Source organism: Ictalurus punctatus, chromosome 8 (genome assembly GCF_001660625.3).
Source record: "Ictalurus punctatus breed USDA103 chromosome 8, Coco_2.0, whole genome shotgun sequence".
Classification (NCBI taxonomy): domain Eukaryota; kingdom Metazoa; phylum Chordata; class Actinopteri; order Siluriformes; family Ictaluridae; genus Ictalurus; species Ictalurus punctatus.
Genome location: NC_030423.2, coordinates 25750096 through 25771402, shown reverse-complemented (window position 1 = coordinate 25771402; position 21307 = coordinate 25750096). Strand labels below are relative to the sequence as shown.

Here is a 21307-nt window from a genome sequence, read left to right as displayed (position 1 = left end):
GATGGCATAACTATGTAAAGATGCCGATTAAAAAAATTAGGGGTGTAACGATTGGACGACTTGGAATGATGTAACAATTTGAAAGCTAATGATTAAAATGCATCTATTGAATAATCATAAATCAATTATTATGGATTCTAACTGATTAAACTTGTGTGTAAAACATCATTCATATTCTTAAACTGTTGTGGTAATAGGCTAGCAAGCTGATTTGCCCATAACTTATGTGGTATTATTAAATATTGAATCATTGCCTCATGAAGCAAAATTGTACCTTAGCAGAGCCAGTGGTTTTGTCAAATGTAGACTCATGGTCTTACGTATCAAAATCGTATTGTAACAAATTCAGTGCTATCATCAAATACTGAACTGTTTCCTTAAGAGTCAAAATCATACCATGGACATGCATGTTTTTGCCACCTCTTTGTCCATGCCATGCCATGTCTTTGATTCCACAATGGGAATCAAACCCCCAGCCCTGGAGGTGTGAGGCGAACGTGCTAACCACTAAGCCTTAAGTAAAGCCTAAACTGTTGCCTTAAGTATCAAAGGAGATTCAGTGGTACCGTCAAATATGGAATCGTTGCCTTATGAATCAAAATCGGATCGGATCGTATCATAGCAGATTGAGTGATACCACCAAATAACAAATCGCTGCTTTAATCTAAATTATATCACGTGGAAGCCTGACGTTTACACCCCTAGTAAAAACGGTTGAATAACCAAATATCAATACAGTATTTGGAATGAACAGATAATGTTTTCTAAACATATAGAAATGCAGATACAAATGTCTTTCTTTTAAGTTAGCTTGAGGTTTTTACCGCATGAGGTTTTTTACTTTCATGCAGGCGAGCGGTTAGAAACAAATTTCTTCACAGGAGACATTCACTAATATGAACGTGAACAATGCATTTACAGCATTCATTTGTTAATCCTTACTAACTTCCTGGCCACCGTGGTTTAAATAAAGCAAAAATCTTGCTTTAGAACCGAATAGATTTGTTATAAAATGTCACAAAGAAAATTAGTAACTGCAGACAACAAGGGGGAAAAAAACCTTCTGGTTTAGGGCACACCCACTTTAGGTTTACATTTGAAAATAGATATAGATAGGAATATATTTGGAGCGTTAAACAGATAAAGATACATATATATAGTGGTATTGTGGTAGACTCTTAATATAAAGCGTAGAACAGTTGAACAATCCATAGAGACTGGCCATAGAGAGAAATATTCAGTTGTGCTAATTTACCACATCCAGACATGCTAGCTCACATTATGCTGGTGGATTGGCATTCAGACCGTATTATCCAATATAATGCATTCATAGTCACTTGCATTTGGATAACGCTTAGGTAGTCAGAGATAAGAGTGCAGAGATTAAACCCTGAATAAACAGCGCCTGGGAAAGAAATATCTCCTTTTATTTGATTGAATCCAAAATGAAGATTACTGAGCATGTACCTCTGAGCCTCTTCTTCTGTTCAGCTTAAACTTGGATGTTTGCCGGTGATCTGACGCTGTGCTAATGACAAATAATTATTCAATGCAAACTGGGAAACTGGTGTAGAAAAAAATAATCAGAGGGATTTATTTTTTTTATTTTTACCATGAATGCAATTGCTGTACAGATAAGTACAGTGCCCTCCATTAATATTGGCACCCTTGGTACATATGAGCAAAGAAGGCTGTGAAAAAATGTCTTTATTGTTTAACCTTTTGATATTTCGCTTTAAAAAAAATTACAGAAATACTCTGCTCTCATGGATATCAAACAATTGCATAAACCACAGGTTTATCAAAAAAACATATCGTTGGTAAATATAGGTTTGCAACAATTATTAGCCCCCTATGAATGCATATAAAACATATTTGAAGTATATTCCCATTGATATATATATATATATATATATATATATATATATATATATATATATATATATTTATTTATTTTATTTTATTTTTTTTTTATTTTTTTTTTCATACACCTGGGTGACTAGGAACAGGAAATTGTTCAACCATGACTTCCTGTTTCACAGGGGTATAAATATGAGGTAACACATAGGCCAAATTCCCTTAGTCATTCATCACAACGGGTAAGACCGAGGAATATAGCTGTGATATGCGGAAAAAGATTGTTGAGCTTCACAAAATGGGGCGTGGCTATAAGAAAATAGCCCAAGCATTGAAAACGCCCATTTCCACCATCAGGGCAATAATTAAGAAGTTCCAGTCAACTTGTAATGTTATGAAACTACAATCTGAAGTCAACTACATCACCACAAGTTGTTTGGAAGGGTTTCAAGAAAAAAGCCTCTACTCTCATCCAAAAACAAACTCGAGCATCTTCAGTTTGCCAGACACTACTGGAACTTCAAATGGGATCGGGTTCTATGGTCAGATGAAACCGAAATAGAGCTTTTTGGCAGTAAACACCAGAGGTGGTTTTGGAGCACACAGAGAGGTAGCCATATGGAAAAGTACCTCATGCCCACGGTTAAATATGGAGGTGGATCTTTAATGTTGTTTTTCTGCCAGAGGACCTGGGCATCATGGACTCAGACACGGACTGTCTCTGCCAGAAAGCTTCAAATGGGCCGTGGTTGGATCTTCCAGCAGGACAGTGATCCAAAACATACATCAAAATCAACACATAAATGGTTTATTGACCACAAAACTCAAGGTCCTGTCATGACCCTCCCAGTCCCCTGACCTGAACATCTTAGAAAACCTGTGGAATGAACTGAAGAGGAGAGTCCATCAGCGTAGACCTTGAAAATTAAAGGATCTGGAGAGATTCTGTATGGAGGAACGGTCTCAGATCCCTTGCCATGTATTCTCCAACCTCATCAGGTGTTATAGGAGAAGACTCAGAGCTGTTATCTTGGGAAAGGGAGCTAGCACAAAGTATTGACTAAAAGGGTGCTAAAAATTGTTCCACACCTATATTTAACAGATAAACCTTTTGCGTAAACCTGTGTTTTGTTTGCAATTGTTTGATATCCATAAGAACAGAGTATTTTTATGATTTTTATTATAATTTTTTTTAAAGATCAAAACTTTAAACAATAAAGAAAAACTTTCTCATCCTTCTTTACTCATATTTACCAAGGGTGCCAATATTAGTGGAGGGCACTGTAAATTATCTATTAAATCTTCTCTAATTGGGTAAATAATTGCTTCAACCACTGTAATCTCATCAGTGTAAATCATCATGTGTTCAAATATTTCCCTGAAAATGAAAGCATAACTAATTATACAACCTAATTATAATTAAAATGTCAACACTACATACTGTATCTTTAGAGTGAAACAAATATGAGCTGGAGGCAGTACATGCTGTGTTTATTTAGGTTTTTTTAAGCACTAGCAAATCCATTACAACAGTCTAGGCAGGGTAAGATTAGAACTAGAAAATGCAATGAACTTGGGTAAGGAAAAGACAGTTAAGACTTTGAAAAAAGACAAGGACACACTACATTACACTGACTATAATAGAGACTATAATAAATGCTGCCTAAATCCAATAAGAGCTTGCGGAAATAGGACATCCATCTATAATTGTGTATTTATCCTCCATTGTCATACATTTTTGTTTCACATAATCCTGTGCAACAGCTCTGATGTAGCAGCCACAACTTTCCCTATGGAGGTCATTTTCAGGAATGGGAAGGGCGTGCATTAAGGACGTCACATGGCAGTGATTGGTTAAGGCGTGTTGCTCCAGGAACAAACAAACAAAAAAATTAGATGTTGATTTAGAAGCATGTCCTAATTGAAAGGGTTACAAATTAATGGCTCTGTTATTTCCAGTTGTTATTCATTCATCCTTATCTTACATAAATTATGGAAACAGTGGAGGTGTGAGGCAGCAATGCAACATAATAATAATAATAATAATAATAATAATAATAATAATAATAACAGGGGAGCATGGTGGCTAAGTGATTAGCACATTTGCCTCGCACCTCCGAGGTTGAGGGTTAGAATGCCACCTACGCCCTGTGTCATGGAGTTTACATGTACTTCCTGTGCTTTGGGGTTTTCCCATGGATGCTCCAGTCTCCTCCCCCTGTCCAAAGACATGTATTGAGGGCTGATTGGCATTTCCAAATTGTCCATAGTGTGTGAATTGTGTGCGATTGTGCTCTGTGATAGGTTGACACCCCTGTCCACCCATCTTGTGCCCTGAGTTCCCTGGGATAGGCTTCAGGTTTCTCCATGACCCTGTGTAGAATAAGGGGTATAGAAAATAGATGGATGGAATAATAATAATAATAATAATAATAATAATAATAATAATAATAATAATAATAATAATAATAAACAGAGGTTTACCAGTCAAATAGGACTCCAGTTTGAACATTTTTGGAAGCTAAGAGTTTTATTCTACACTCTTAGGGGGGAAAATGTATATATTTGAATTGCCTGTCTGAGAGAACTTTCAGAGGAGGTTCCAGCTGCTGCTAATCCAAAGAACCCGTAAGGAACCTTTGCTTTTCCTCTCGTTCCAAGTAATAATTCATATGTCACAATTTGTTCTCACAATAACTTCTGAGGACCACAAAATCGAGCTTTATATTCATCTGTAAGTGTGAGCAAGGACTTTCTGAGTGCTTGCACAGCTTTTATCACTCACAATTGTACAAAACACATAGTGCTATCAAGGCCTTATTGCTATCAAGGCCTCTAATGAAGCCTCACATACAGACGCACATTTTCATTCACATGGTCGTGTTCATGCTCCCGCACAGGAGCCTGGTGAACGGTCTTGTATTTCCAATGAAATAAAGTTACAGATGGTTAAGACCTTGACTGTTATAATTCCATGAATACTTTGTGGAACAGGTTGTCCTGATGAATATTCCAGAAAACGTTCCTTCTTTGAACTTGCTCTTAACCAGAACTGCAAACCCCAATCTCCAGTCAGCCTCTGGCTACTAGTCGATCTACATCTGAGCTCTGCACCTTCAAAGTGCGATGACATTTAGCAGTGTTGTCCTCTTCCTGACTCTCCTTGCTTTATAATGTGTCTCGAAGCTTTAGGTTAGCAGCATGTTAAATGAGGACAGTGTACAGGAACGGAGGTTTCTTCCAGTGAGGTTCACCCAGTGGCCTAGGTTTGAATGATGCTAATGTTGGGCTTTGTTTAGTGTTGAGTCACGAATGCTTAGTCAGTGTACAGAAATTCTGCACACTGGTATTCAGAGGTTTTTCCTGAAACATAGGCATGGCTCAGTTGCATGTCATTTTAACCTTGGACTTCAACCATTTCAATTTTCTTGTCAAATTAACTCTCCGTGCACAATAAAAATAATTAACTGCAAATGAATAGGTTGTGCTGGATCAAGTGCTATTTTATAAGCAGCCATATAAGGAGAGTGGACGCCATGGATCCATGATGGCTGTTTCTTCATACTTTGTGACATTTCTAATTCACATTTTACCATGATGCAGTGCAAAAAGGGATCATTATCAGAGTTTGTTTAATTAAACTGTTACAACAAAAACGAATCATAAAAAAAAATACAGCAAAACATAAGGACTGTACAGTTGGAAAACGTCTCAGCGCACATGAATAGCTTAGTCAGACGACTCATACGAGTTCCTTATAAATTATGAAAGCCATGGTGCAATTTCAAACAACTTAATAGAGTCTTTCAGTAGCTTCAGACCTTCTCAATAAAATAAAATTAAAAAAAAAAAAAAACAGCCTTTACTACTATTATTCATTAAATCCACAGAGTTTCTCTCAGGCTTTTATGGATAATGTATCATTTTTTGTTCATCAGTCAATTTTATTTCTTAATTGCTCGAAATAGACGTCTGGCAATAAAGGAATTCTTTAGTTTATAAAGAATGCTCTGAGGAACCTGTTGTGAAAATCAGAGAGGAAGATTAATTTAAAAACCACTTCCATTAACTTATCTACTCTGGGGGTGAATAAGTGGTGGCGAGAAAAAAATATACATGTTCTAACAACATAATTGTTCATGTTGGGCTAGAAGCATAGCCAGGAAAGATTTCTTCTTCTTTTTCTTCTAATTATTATTATTATTATTATTATTATTATTATTATTATTATTATTATTATTATTATTTTGTTACAGTGATGGAAACCACAATCCACCATTATCAAAGTTGTTATATTTATTATTGATTACATATAGATATTAGTCTATTTGTATGGTCCCTTAATTTGAATAGGTTTAATACCAAACCTCAATCAATCAAAAACATGCTGCCTATAAATAACATCAACTTCAACCGTGTTTAGACCACTTGGTAGACCTCTTTCATGTGAGATCCAGCTATATTGGTGCAGGGATTCGTATTATTCTGTGGTTCCTATGCTGGAAAAATTCATTCTTGAGTAAAAAGTAATCAAAAAGGATGGACACATTCATGATGAGAGTCCAAGACTGCATAGATGGCTGTACTCTATGAATGGGAGCAATGGCGTTACTCGGCCCGCTGTCAAACAGAGCGATACTAGACAATAGTGGATGTCTGTGAGCTCATGTACTGTATGTGGAAGAAGATTAACAGTGGTTTCCTTCGATCTAGTGACTTGAGGCATGAGCAGCACTTCCAAAAGATGTGGTGTTCTTGTGCTGTTGTCATAGCGGAGAGCTAGCTGGTGAGTGGGAATTGGCAGATGACAAATTTGTGGTGAATGGACAGCAGAGTAAAACTTTCACTGTGAAACTATGGAAGAACTTCATAGAACATCTATGAAGAACCGACACAGTTTGGGGTTGGATGAAGTCTTAAAATCTTTTCATTTGCAATTTATCACTGGATGCTCCAGGTGTTTAAGCCTGTCTAAACTACAAACCTAAAAGATTTTTTTATTTTTTTTAAATAAATAAATAAATGCTCCCATTACGGTGTATGCTTTTATAGCAGGTAGTAAACCCCCGTAAACATGGAGTCAGTAAGTAGAATTCTAGCATGCAGGTTTAATGGCTTAAGCCGCAAATAGACAGACTGCGTCAGGCAATCGATGGAGCAGATTCTCCATGTCAGTCTGATCAATTCCGCAGGCACATTTTAAAGAACAGCACATCAGATGGATGAGAGCAGGTCTGAAGGGTTTGGCAGGATCGAGCTGAGGTCATTCACATTTAATTGAGTCTTATCATCTACTAACATCCTGCCAACTTTTTTCTTTCTTTTCTTTTTTTTTTTCTTTTTTATATTTGCCTGATACGGTAAGTAGTTTTTAAGTACCCTTGTTGGATTTTTGAAAAATGTACCAAGCCCAGATACTAGCAAGAAAAAAAAAAAAAACTTGAAGATATGGCAGTAAAACTAATTGGTGAGTTCCTCTTTCCCCCCTAAAGGTTTAGACTCTGCTTATTAGACTTGGTATGTCTCAGTTCATGATCTGATTAGTGCGACTCACTCTGGCACTGGCCACAGTTATTGGAAAGCACACTGCAGTCTGCTAAGCCTGAGGGTAGATCTATGCCTCTGCAGGTGTCTTCCACAGAGCTTTATCCACTCTGGACACTTGCTAAAACTTATTCTCCATAAAATATAGTTGAGTTGATGCTTAAAAAAAAAAAAAAGTGAAGCAAGGTGTTCCATTCGATTCGGTTTTATTTGAATAGCACTAGCTAGGATCACAAAGCGTCTTTACAGAAATGTTGATCCCTAATGAGCAACCCAGAGGGAACAGTGGAAATTGGTTAAGATGATATAAGGAAGGAATCTGGAGATGAACCAGTCTCAAAAGGGAACCCATCCTCTACCAGGTGATGCTCTTCCGGGTGTCATCTATACTATAAAGTCAAACAGTAGAAAGTGTGCTGAAAGGATGTCCAGTATGAGCATAAGCACAGGACAGGCTTTATGAAGAGTAAAGCAGCAGTTCTTATGTACAGATCTACAGTATCGAGGTGAGATTATCCACCGAATCAAGGTGGGTATAAACTGTATTTTGGGGAAGTGTATATTTTTAAGGTGCTCATGTGGGACCATCGACTCCAGCTCAAGGTGAGTCACAATTTCATATAGCACCAAGAGAGTCATCTAAGGAATGTCTCCTTTGTTGTAGGTTTGGAATGGTCCTCCATAAGAAGGAAGCAGCACTGCATAAGATAGACCTGGAGACCACCTCTTATGTGAAGAACATCAGCTTGCAGGAGTATGACTGCATTCCACAGTCCCTGGCCTACACCCACTTGGGGGGTTACTACTTTATCAACTGCCATCCAGATTCAACCGGTGCCGTGCGTCCTCAGCTTATCGTTGATAGTGTAACCGACAATGTCATTGGGCCTAATGGTGATGTTAGCGGTACTCCTTACGTCTCACCTGATGGCCACTACTTAGTGAGCGTAGACGACCAGAACGGCATCATGCGCCTGCAGTCCATTTCAGTGCGCGGTGAAATCGGGCAACCCTTCGACATCCACACCAACCTGCACCTCTCAGACCTGGCCTTTATGCCCTCGTTCACTGAGATCCACCAGTACAATGTGTTCGGCAGCTCGGGCCAACAGACAGATGCCCTGTATGTAGAGCTCAGCACTGGCAATGTCAAAATGATCAAGAGCCTGAAGCTGCCCACACCATGGAGTCAGTGGCGCTGGAACCGCAAGAATCGCGTTATGACCTCGAGCGGCCTTTTCGGACAGTACCTCATGACCCCTTCCCAGAGTTCGCTGTTCATTCTGGACGGATGGCTGGACAAGCTCAACTGCGAAATCACTGATGTGCCCAAGGGAAACACTGTGGTGTGGGTGGGGGAGGCCTAGGCCATCATTTGTTGTCAAAACAAATACAATTGCACTGAATTTGGTCTGTGTTTAATTTATTGAGAGAGAATCTCAAGTAATATGAAAAAATACCAAATTGACTGTTCTAAAACACTGTATCGGATAAGGGAACTTTATTCAAAAGTAGAGTGGCATATGCTTGTTTTTGTACGCACTGGGTATGTGAAATAGCTCACTACTAGTTACTCCTTAATTAGATCAAATTAGCCCTAGCATCTAAAGGAATTTATTACAAGAGCATTTCATTTTCAGGCACAAGGATATCTATGAATATATTCACCAAATCGATTTGAATTATAGCAAAGTCATTATATTTCTTGGAAAAAAATTTACATCGAGGCAAATAACTGTTTATTCTAACCACTTTAATACTATTTTCTCTTCCTACCCCACCCTCTAGTCCTGTCCTTAAAACACAATCACATGCATGTTTGGGCCCACAGTATTTCCTGTGCCTTGTATTCATGCAAATAGAAAAAAGAAAAAAAAAACGAAAATAACTGCTCCCTTTCAGACAGTGGATAACAGCCTCCGTGAATTTCCTGCATAGAGAGATAAAGGCCAATAACACTTAAGTTCCATTTCAAACCTTTAAACCCCTCAGCTTTTTTACCTAATTAAAATGGCCACTCGCTGCGAGACGACAAATCCGAGACGTCCATTATAAAATCAGCACGACAGATTTAAATCTTTAAACGAAGATTTTTGGACATCATAGGGACTCTGTGAAGAATGTGCAACTTCAGGTTTTAAGCTACATCACGGCCCATTTTGGATTTAAAGAGGCGCAAGGAAATCCCTCAATGCTAGTTAGGCTGGTGGATCGTTTATTTATATTACTGGCAGATAGATGATTATTTCTTGAAGAATGTATTTGCTGAGTTTAAGGGGGACAGGCAAAGAAAATAACAGCTGTTTTGCAAACCGGGGCTTTGGAGTCAATTCTACAGTGTGTAATTTGGTGTAGTGTGTTTGGTTAGACGGGTGCATATAAATGTAGATTTGACAGATTTAACAGTTCCTCGGGATGAGCAGATAAACCTCCTTAGTGTAGTGAACAGGAAGGAAGCACAAAGACGTGTGCACATGATGTTGAATTTTCTCCTCGATGGCCAGAGTCTATGCATTTTCACTGACACTCAAACCAGGAGGTTGTGCTTGGCTTGAGCTTTCGTCACTTTGTTGCGTTTATTCTACACGTGCTTGAGTAATTGGACTTTTTTTCCCCTGTGAATTTTAGCTTGAATCTTTTTTTTTTTTCCCCCCCTCGATTTTTGGTTTAATTGCGTCTTCACACTTGGGCTGAATGGATTTCGCAGTTCCATCCATCACTTTTGTGCGCGCAGGTTTGCAAAATGGTAGGCACTACAGTAGGTTCATCTGGTTGCTGTTTCGTTTTTAGTATTTTTCCTTTGGTATCTACAGTTAAGCAGCAAAGAACAGCGCTTTTTGGCTGCATGGCATGTTGTCGTGTAGGAATACCTGTAAACGAGGAGCCATTTTCAAAAACAACCCTTTCCTGGCCATCACCAAACTTGCAACAGGAAATGACGCGACAAGTTGAACCAGGTTACCCGGCATGCGTCGGGAGTCGACAGTGGTTAGCTTCCGTACCTGATGTGGACCACACCACAGTTTGGTGGAAATGTGAGAACGACCTAAAAGAATACCAGGCCACTCTTTTAATCGAATTTTTTATTGTACACCAACAGATTCCTCTCTGTGACTTAGTTTTTGCGATCTGTACATAGCAGAATGGTGTATGTGCTGTAGTTTCCCTCAAAGCATCCTTATACGCTTCAGATAACTGAACTCCCCTCTCATCTTTTTTTTTTTTTTTTTTTTAAAAAAAAACAAGACAGCACTGTTCGTTGTTCTACAAATAAACGAGTACATTTTCTGATCCAGACGTTTCAGCTCCATGTAGCCATGTATATTGATTTGTGTGCTTGTTATTTATGTAGATAAATCATGCTTGACATTTTACCAGCTAAATAAATCCTATACCTTTAAAAAAAAAAAAAAAAAAAAAAAACCTTTGCCCAACTCTCCTTTTTTTTCCCCTCCTGTATGACTTCAAATGGAACAATCAAGTGAGACCACATTAATCTTTCAATTTACATTTTGAATTTAAACACACTGTGGTGAAATTTAATGAATGTGCTTGCTTCTTTCCGAGGGAATTACCTCAGTTCAGTGGTTTAATTATGCTTTCATTATTTAACACAATGAGAACAGAGTTTAAAGAAGTACACTGAAAAGTAGAGAGTGAAATAGCGTGTGCAGTGCAGGGAGAGAACAAAGTGGATGGCTGTAGCATTAATACCTTTTATACCACAGCGCTGTTGAATTCTTGATTCTGATTGGTCAGAAGGTGTTGCTTAATGTTCCATAACAGCAGCTCTGATAGTAGAAATGGCTGTCATTCAAGTCAAAGGATTATATTAATGCACTTCTTCTAATTCGTTATTATTTTTCAGACATAAAGGTACCAAAATGTACTTGTCTTTGTCACTGTGGTGGCATCAAGGGTACATGTTTTTTTGGGTTTTTTTTTTTTAGCTTTACCTGTATGTTTCACCTAGAAAAGTATATATGGTGGACCTTTAATTAGCTTTTAGAGTAACTCTACATCAGTTGTCCATCGGTCAAAGGTCCAATCACGCCTCTTAAAAAGTATGCTATATTCACATTTCCGAGTGAATATATTGAACATTGTATTAATGCGACAAAGAAAAGTTCGATTTTTGGTACCTTTATGCCGAAGAGTGTACTTATAACTTACACAGGGACTTGTATGGTGAAGCTCAACGTAAATATATTAAAAGAAAAGAAAGAAAATGTCTGTTATTGTTGATATGACATTTTCTTTAAGGAGACATTTATTTAACAGTTATGGAAGGAGTCTCCAGTGTCAGAGCTCTGTATCAGTCAGAGGTAAAGCTGAAAAAAACTGCAGGTTATCCACGTCGGGATGCCATTCTCGGTAACACAAGCAGTTAGATTGATTATTTTGGGCTTATTAACATCACAAGAGATACATAAATAAAAAAGAATGAGCAACTGCTGGAGAAATAGTTGTTATAATGTAAGTGATAACCAGAACGTTTTGCTGGACATTCCGCAACAATAATTGTAACTATAAACAGATGAAACATACCGTGTTGAGGTTAAATGGATGATTTTTGAAAAACAAAACACTTCAAGATGCGCCGTTATTGAAAGATAAGCAACTTCAGGGTTGTATCAGTGACTCTGCCACGTGTTGGGCTACATCGCACAACCCTGTTGTTGATTATTTTCCTATAATTGCACTCCTCTATGTGTTTTCTTCTTTACATATTGTTCCGGGCAAAACAAACAACCAGCTACATAAGAATGTAACGTTTAACATGACAGTTTTGTTTTGTTTTTTGGTCTTATTAACACTAAAAGAGAGAGAGAGAAAAGAGACGCTGGTGAAGGACCTTGTTTTGCGGACAGTCCACAACATGATCCTTGAATCCATCCATTTTCTGATCCTCTTATCCTACACAGGGTCACGGGGAGCCTGGAGCCTATTCCAGGGGACTCGGGGCATAAGGCGGGGGACACAAATTGGACAGGGTGCCAAAACCATCGCAGGGCACAATCACGTATACATTCACACACTACGGACAATTTAGAGAAGCCAATCAGCCTACAAAGCGTGTCTTTGGACTGGCGGAGGAAACCGGAGTACCCGGAGGAAACCCCCGAAGCACGGGGAGAACATGCAAATTCTGCACACACAGGGCGGAGGTTGGAATCGAACCCCCCAACCCCAGGGGTGCAAGGCAAACATTATATAAAACTATAAAAGAAATAAAAACTATTTGTTGTTTATTAAATTAAAATTGGAATCATTGGTAAATTGTTGTGGTATAAGAGAAATCAAAGACTCTGAGATGAGATGTGGGGAAAAAAATCAACTTCAGGCTGGTAAAAAGTAACTCAGTCATTACTTTCCTATAACAGTACATCTCTAACTAATTCAGCAGGAGCGCAGAAAATATATTTCAAATCCGACTCCGTCCCAGGACACAGTAAATCATTCAAATCTTCCTTGAGAACTTACTTTGAAATATAATTTGATATCTTTGCCTGAGTGAAACCCAACACTACTTTTTTCCTGCCATTTAATCCACCAAGGTGCTCTGCCTTCAATAAAACATGGGTGTGCCGCTCCCGTAGAGTCCATCCTCATAAATGAGTGTTACATCTCATTGCTGTTAAAGCCTGATGAATTCTGTATGGAGATTTTCTTCGCATGGCTAACCTTCGGAGATTCACACAAAATGTCAGAAATTTATCCAGCCGTGCTAGCGTTAGCGGCTCCGTTATGGCACGGTCCATTATTTAGCAGCTTTGTGGGGAAGAAGGTAAAGATGTGGGAAGCTGCAGAACGTATTTATCATTCAGACCTCCTAATATGCTCATTTGCATTTACTGCAGTTAACTGCAGAGAGATATTGTAATGAAATACTTTTCAGTGGAGCGTGAGAGGTGTTTGAGTAGCACGAGGAACGTGTGATAAAGCTGATACTGTTATGAGCTGTCGAAATATATAGTGTAACAGTGTCACAATGCGTGATGGCATGACAGGATGTGTTATGTGCTCATTTAATGTTAGCTCATCTTGCTGACTGGAACACTATTAGTGATTTTAAATGTTTTACAAAAAAAAAACATACGATATCTTAGCAAATACTAGCACGTTTCATTTTATTTTTGTTTTATTTTACAGTGGATATTATGTTATGTCATTTTCAGTCAACTATGAGAAAGATATTATTTTGAAGGACATCAACTTTGTGATCTAATAATCACAATTTAATGTGAGAGGGAAAATATTTCGAGATTTAATTACGTTTTTTTTTTTTTTTTTTTTTTGGCATAAGTGAGAATAAAATTACTGTTTAAGATCTGTTTAATATTTTTTGGGAGGAAAATGTCGAAATTTTGAAACATTAAGTCGTCATTTTTGACATGACAGCAAAATATATGCGACGGTTTACTTTATTTAAATCTTTTTTTTTTTTTTACTGGTAGAAATGCACTTTCGTGCTAATTTGAAAAATCGATGCAACTTTAAAAAAAATAATAATAATAACAGAAACAACAACAAAACAGAGAATAAAAACTATAAAACACAAAAAACAAGATGGGGGAGGAGGGGGGTGCAGTTAGGGGAGGAAAAATCCATCCTGAATAACTTCCGTATTTCTAATTAACCTGTGATATTCAGGGATAAGATTTATTTTATAATGAAATGCACGGTGGCTTAGTGGTTAGCACGTTCGCCTCACACCTCCAGGGGGTTCGATTCCCACCGTGGCCCTGTGTGTGTGGAGTTTGCATGTTCTCCCTGTGCTGCGGGGGTTTCCTCCGGCTACTCCGGTTTCCTCCCCCAGTCCAAAGACATGCATGGTAGGCTGATTGGCGTGTCCAAAGTGTCCGTAGTGTATGAATGGGTGTGTGAGTGTGTATGTGATTGTGCCCTGCGATGGATTGGTACCCTGTCCAGGCTGTACCCCGCCTTGTGCCCGATGCTCCCTGGGATAGGCTCCAGGTTCCCCGTGACCCTGAAAAGGATAAAGCGCTATAGAACATGGATGGATGGAAATACTGAGCAGTTTAAATCTCTTCCATTGACAATCTATGTTCTCTTTGATTCATGGTTTCTTACACTACCCACAATGCCATCTGACTACCTACTGATACTTGTAGGATTATGCCATTGCTTCACCGCTACCTAAAGAAAGCAATGCAGCGGCACTTTAGTCCTTTAGTCTCAAAGTTACATCTTTCATGATAATATCAACATCAATGTCATCTTGTAGCTCGCCAAACCTGGTCTCATCGGTAACTTAGATGAGGCAGTAGAGGAGCAACTGTGATCGATTGTGTACATTTTTTTCCTGTTTATAAAAATTCAAGAGAAACGCAAGAGTGATGGACCCTACGAGACTAAAGTAAATCCATGTTTCTCTGGTGTCAGCCCATTATTTCTCTCTCTCCATCCGCCTAACTTCTCTACGATCGTCATAGTCCTCAGACCACGTGGCTTGTTTTACAGCAGCATTTAGTACTTTAAAGTCATAAATAATGGTGAAGAAGGGTCTCTAGTACCAAACTGTACTTGTTTTGTTCTGTTTTTTGTATTATGTGCAGCCATGTCTCGCTTTCATTTCATCGTGTCAAAGCCCCTGAAATCAGCTGTGAGGAACCCCTGGGCACTCACCTTTGCTTTCACAAAATTCAAGACAGAGAGTGAGGAGAAGGATGGCATACACTCGCAGTGCCTGCTGTGTGTATACATGGTTGGCCATGTGTGTGCGTGTATGTGTGAGTGTAGGTGTGTGTTTGGAAACCTAATTTCCTCTGCACTCTCCCTCTTCATGTTGTGCTGAGTGTGATTGGTGTGCTTGAGGCTTCTCTGGCAAGCAGCATCAGCAGCAGCAGTGGAGCAGAGCATCCTCTAGCAACACACACACACACACACACACACATAGAGCTACCACCTTGTTTTGTTTGCCTCATGCAAAAGCTCTAGAAGACAAACAGTGCCAGGAAGACATTATGTCAAAGTCAGCCAGGAACAAATACAGAATGTCTACAGGCCCATGGGGACGAGAGTCAAATCAGCTAGCAACCATTACGAGTGTGACTTAGCAAAAAAGTTAATGACAAGCTTGTAATTAGCGTAAAAGGTCAACTATAATGTCATTTATTCACATTATTCACAAATGTATCTCCTTGACTAGGTATATGGAACTTCAGTTATATATGGAAAGATTTTTCTGCCTAGTAATTATACAGTATGATACAGAAAGGCTTTTAAACTAGCTAACCATGCGGTAATGTTGAATTCTCTACACCAATTTGTCAGAAGGGGTTGATTAAATTTCTGTAAACGTAGTTCTGGCAGTAGTCACGTCCCCGTCACATGATACAAGTTTAATAATTAATGGGGGGAAAAAAAAACAACATTTTTATATATTTAAGGAAAACGTGTCGATATGGTAACCTTTTCCGTTAGGAGATTCAACTTTTACGGAAGGAGTCTCCAGTGTCAGTGCATTGTGTTTTTCTTTTCGGATAAGTTACTAGGTGACGCTGATTGTGTTTACATGCACATCAAATTCTGTTCAAGGTCTGTATTCGGATTGCAGCCATATTCCGAATACGATGTATACATGTGTACAGGCATGGGAATATTCCTGTATACATGGTTGTTTTGCTGTAAGTATGCCTGAGATGCCATTCCTAAATACCTAGCCTACAGCTACGCATCTGCTAGCACACACAATTTCTTGCAGACTGAGCATGCGCATATGTGTCCTTTCAGTGGATTTTCTGATTAAAGTGTTTACATGCAACAAATTGAGAATACTGTCTTAATCTGAATCGCAGGATCGGACTGCAGCGTTTACGTGACTCGTTGAGATGTGCATATTGACGTGCATGTAAATGTAGACTATGTCTATTGTTAAAAGTGCTATACAAATAATATTGAATTGTCTTGAATTGAATAGAAAGGCTGGTGATGGAAGGACTGTTTATAGCCATTTTAACCGAAGCGATAAGAGGAACTAACCTGTTTCTTGGACGTTCCACAACGTTTCATGACGTGATGTTCATTAATAACTCAACATTTAAACTGTTGTCAAATTGCTGCAGTAGAATTGGAATAAAAACACTTGAATGTGCTGTTTTTTGTGGAAAATTGTCCACTTTGTGTTGGGAACAGTGACTCTGCATCACACAAGCCTGTTCCTGATTATTTTCCTATAACTGCATGCCCTTTCAAGTGTATTATTCCCTAATTAAAATGGATTTAAGCTCTAGAACTGTATTCCCTTTTTAACTGTCATCCTGCCATGTGTGATTAAATGTTCAATTGTGGTTGGTGCGAAATGAGGTGACACCAGTAACACAACACAATTAAGTGTGTTTGTTTGATTAGGCAAACAAACCTGAAAAAAAAAATCAACATCAGTTCAACGTTTACGTTAGTTATCATATCGGGTCAAAGTTAACGTTCATTTAATGATAAGATGCAACTATTAAATATCTGTCAGATACTTAAATATATACAGGGAATTAAAAAGAAAAAAAAAGAAAAAGAAAAAACAAACAAAAACAAACAAATAAAGCCCCCACTTGCTTTAATAGCTAGTCAAACAGATGTTGACAGGGACTTTTAGTTTCTATGACAACTAACAATCTTTTCCTCCAACAGCTGTGTCCTTTCCATTCCACTGCAGAGGTTTGCTGTGATTACAAGTTCTGTGTCTATTCGATTTCCAGAGAGAGGTCGAGAAGATGGATGGCCTATCCCATCTTCTACATGCTGTGAAAAGAAAGGGAGAGAGAAAGAGAGAGAGAGAGAGATTCATCCAAAGCAGTCCTGGACTGAAAGTTTGTCAGGCGGGAATCATTAAGGGAATATTCCTCCTTCTACCAACCAACACATGGCTATCTCTCTCTATTTCAGCTCAGTTGGATTTATGGACAGGAATATGACCCCAGCTATCCGAACCACAACCTGTTAACACTGCTCACTTTTGGCAGACACTACGGTAGTTTCAGAACACATCCAAATAGACTCCAAGATAGTTTCTTCCCACAGGTCATGCGTAAGACTGCTGAACAACAACAGAATAGACACTAACAGCATTGCACATTATATTTATGGGGGTAGTGTTGGCTTGGCGGTTAAGGCTCTGGGTTACTGCCCAGAAGGTTGGTGGTTCAAGCTGCCACTGTTAGGCCCTTGAGCAAGGCCCTTAACCGTCTCTGATCCAGGGGTGCTGTATCATGGCTGACCCTGTGCTCTGACCCCAACTTCCTGACATGCTGGGGTATGCGAAGAAAAGAATTTCACTGTGCTGTAATGTATACATGATCAATAAAGTCTCATTATCGTTATTTCATACTGTAGTTTACAGACTGCTTGCTACTATGCACATATTTATATTACTGTTTGTCTTCCATGTCGTTACTCAGTGCAATATAAATACACACAGTGCAGTATACACTCAGCTTTATTAGGAACACCTGGACATACAATCATACAATCTGCCGATCATGTGGCAGCAGTGGAATGCAAAAAATCCTCCAGATACAGGTCAAGAGCTTCAGTTAACATTCACAACAAACATCAGAATCTCAGTGACTTTGGCTGTGGAATGGTTGTTGGTGCCAGATTGGCTGGATTGTGTGTTTTTTAAACTGCTGATCTCCTGGGATTTTCACACACACACACACACACCACACAATGGGGCAAAAAAAAAAAAAAACATCCACTGAGCACCCGCCTTGTTCATGACAGAGGTCAGACTTGTTCAAGCTGAGAGGAAGGCTACAATAACTCAACCACTCCAACCATGCAACCACAACTATGGTGAGCAGAAAAGCATCTCAGAAGACCACATTCCACAGGCTCTACTCCTGTCAGGCAAGAACAAAGATTTGAGGATTCAATGGGAACATTCTCACCCAAACTGGACACTTGAAGACTTGAGAAAGACCCAGTTGTTGCTGGGGTTTTTTTTTCAATCTTCAACTGTAGTTATTAATTATTATACACATTCTTTCAATTAAGCTCAAATACACCTTGTTCTACTAGATCAGGGGTTCCTCAAGGGGGTTGCAAAAAGGTTCTGTGGTCCCCCTGGTGGGTTAATTGTAATATTAGGACTAAAAAAGATTTTTTAATTTTGATGGGTGTACGTAAGGTCTGCCTAATGACACTACCTCCAGGCCACAGAAGATAGGCTAATGGTGAGTATGTCAATTAACCACCAAACATGATGGCTGCCAACATCTGCTGGACCAGAGCAAAGTACGATTGCTGTCCAGGGGTAACATACTGAGTCGCCTTTACGAAGGGCTGAGGGTCATGACATTATTTTTAACTTGCAAAAATGCTTGCACTGAGAAAAAGTTTAAGAACCCCTGTCCTAGATATTATTTAGAACCATTTTAACTGACTGCTTTGTTGTTGGCGCTCTGGAACATAAGAATATCACTCACCTTATACATTTTATCTTGTGTAAACTGTGATATGATAATAAATATAAAAGAGTCACAGTTACAGTTGTTTGAGCGCATTAAGCTCCATCCCGCTGTAATTCTTTAGCATGTGGTGGCCATGTTGTTTACAAATCTCAAGGTTTTGATTGTTCTTGAGGAACAGTCCCAGTTGAGTATTTGACAGCAATGTTGTGAATGTACACCAAAATCCTAGACCTAGGTTAAAAAATAATAAATAAATAATTAAATAATAGCAACTAGCATATTATGCTAGCAAAAAATAAATGGGTGGTGATAAATGGTTCCAAATGACAAATTTGCTCACGCTAAGCCAAGGAATAAGAGGAAAACATGTAGACTTTTTGGATTAATTTGCAATGCTGCACTATAGTGCCATGACCAACTCATTTTAAAAGAGAAAAAAAAGACTCCTAATGAAAACAAGTGATGAATCCTCTCTCTTGCCTGAGTAATGGAAAGGAGTACTAGCTTTCAACCAAGGTTCATATGTACAGTACTATCTACAGGTTTAACTCATTTTACCAGAGAAAGAGAACAAGATTCCCAATGAAAATATGGAGAAAATCCAAACAAGACAAACAAGTTCTTCGACCCGTAAAACCCTAGCAAAAACAATAGGGTGCTATTGGACCCCAGTGCTTGGACCCCTAATAATAGTAATTTAAGTAAAGTACATTTTGCCTCTTTACACGCTCTTAGTAATATCCATGTTTTTGTCAACAGTCAAAGTTGGTTTGTCTTCTCAAGCTCTATAAATGCAACAAGCTCATATCCACATACACGCTCGTGTTTACAAAGAGCGGCATACGTAGTTCGTTGAAATATGAATATAGTTCATGATGTATTCATGTTAACTGGGTTATTATGGTGCAGGTGAGGAATTTGGACAATTTACACTAGAGCAAAAATATATCAGAACTTCCTCCATATGAACTTGCATGATTCCCCCAGATCCTGGTGCTCTTAAATCTCAGCACTGCACCCACTTCCTTTCAAATGGCCAATTGTTTTTGAGCACATTGCTTAACGAGAGATCATCAGTAAGAACACCTGCTGATATTCAAGCCAAGGAGACTCGGCATCGGTGATATGTTTGTGCAAACAAAGACAACAGTGTCAGAAAACTGCCCGGAAAATCTTCACCTTCACAGCAGTGGCCTTTCCTGCAGTATCTACACCAACACATCATGCTGAGAATCATAGAGCAGAAAATGTTTGGGTTGTATGTGTATTTACAGTCTCACACTGTTTGTATCTTTTAGCAGATCTCCGCAGATTCATTTTCAAACCACGAGCATCAGGGATATTTGACATCCAGCAGTGCATGTAGGCTTACACGAACAAGCCTTTGTTTCTGAGTATTTGAGACCAAATGCAATTTGACAGAAAGCAGCCCAAACATAAATACAGTGGAGGCAGCCAATCTACAGATGGCTTATAAAAGCAATTTCGATGCTCTTTTTTTATTTTTTTAAATCCAGTACCAGAAACAAAGTGTCTGCCCGAAGGTGCACAGATTCCTTGACTCCAAGGTCAAATCATCTATTGTCCGATCTCTGCTTATCCAGTTCTTTTCTTTTTTTTTTCTACTGAAAAACAGACCACTTACTAGATAACGCAGTTACAATGGTGTTAAAAATTTCTGTCAGGTTTCACTGTTAGCTCCTAAACAGCGACCTTTGACATCATAAATAACGAGAAACCCAACAGAGAAGTAGTGGACATGCTGGTGCAAACATTGGACTCATAGTCCCAGATTACAATACAGCTATACAACAACATATTTGCGAGGAATTACAGCTGAGATTTCACTTTGTCTAGTTAGGGATCTGTGAAATAATGAGGGCGATAGCACTGATGGAGATGTTAGCGTGAAAGCTAAACCTTGTGAAGCTGATCTGTTTGACCAGAGCGTACAGATAGAGAGTGGTGAGAGAGTTGAACAGATAAAGCGTCACTCTCTTTCTTTAGGTAAGGTGAAATACCACTGGCGTCACTACCAGTAGGTAGTCGAACAGCACTGTGGGTAAATGTGAAAATAGTCTGACATTGATGGAAAAAAGTTTAAAGTTAAGAGAGTTCATTCGCTTCGTTACAAAATAAATCTCAGATGCCCTGAAGATCAGACGTAAAACACCATCATACTTTCTAACCACTATCCTTCGTGTAGAGTTTTCCGATAAACATACACAGAACTGTAACGAAGTTCATAACAGAACAGCTGCAACTTTAAAAAGACAGAGAGGGATCTTTTCAAAACTACTCGCACTTAAAGCCAAATTGCTTTCAGATGAAGCTTGCGACACTGTGCATAAACCTCTATCATTAACTTCATCATTAACTTCTATAACAAGTGTGTGTGCTGTATATCACAAAGAGATGATGCTCTAGTTGTATGAGAAACGCGGTAATTGGCGCGCTTTGGCGTTAGGAATCGT

At 38.8% G+C, this 21307-nt stretch overlaps 1 protein-coding gene across 1 annotated transcript in view; it reads left to right on the top strand.

The window, feature by feature from the left end:
- fstl5 (follistatin-like 5) overlaps nt 1-10646 on the top strand; it is a 162585-nt gene extending 151939 nt beyond the window's left edge. Inside the window, exon 17 of the mRNA XM_053682396.1 lies at nt 8066-10646. Coding sequence (XP_053538371.1) covers nt 8066-8768 — 703 coding nt within the window. The 3' untranslated portion in view covers nt 8769-10646. The remainder of the gene's footprint in view (nt 1-8065) is intronic.
- Nucleotides 10647-21307: the final 10661 nt, after the last annotated feature.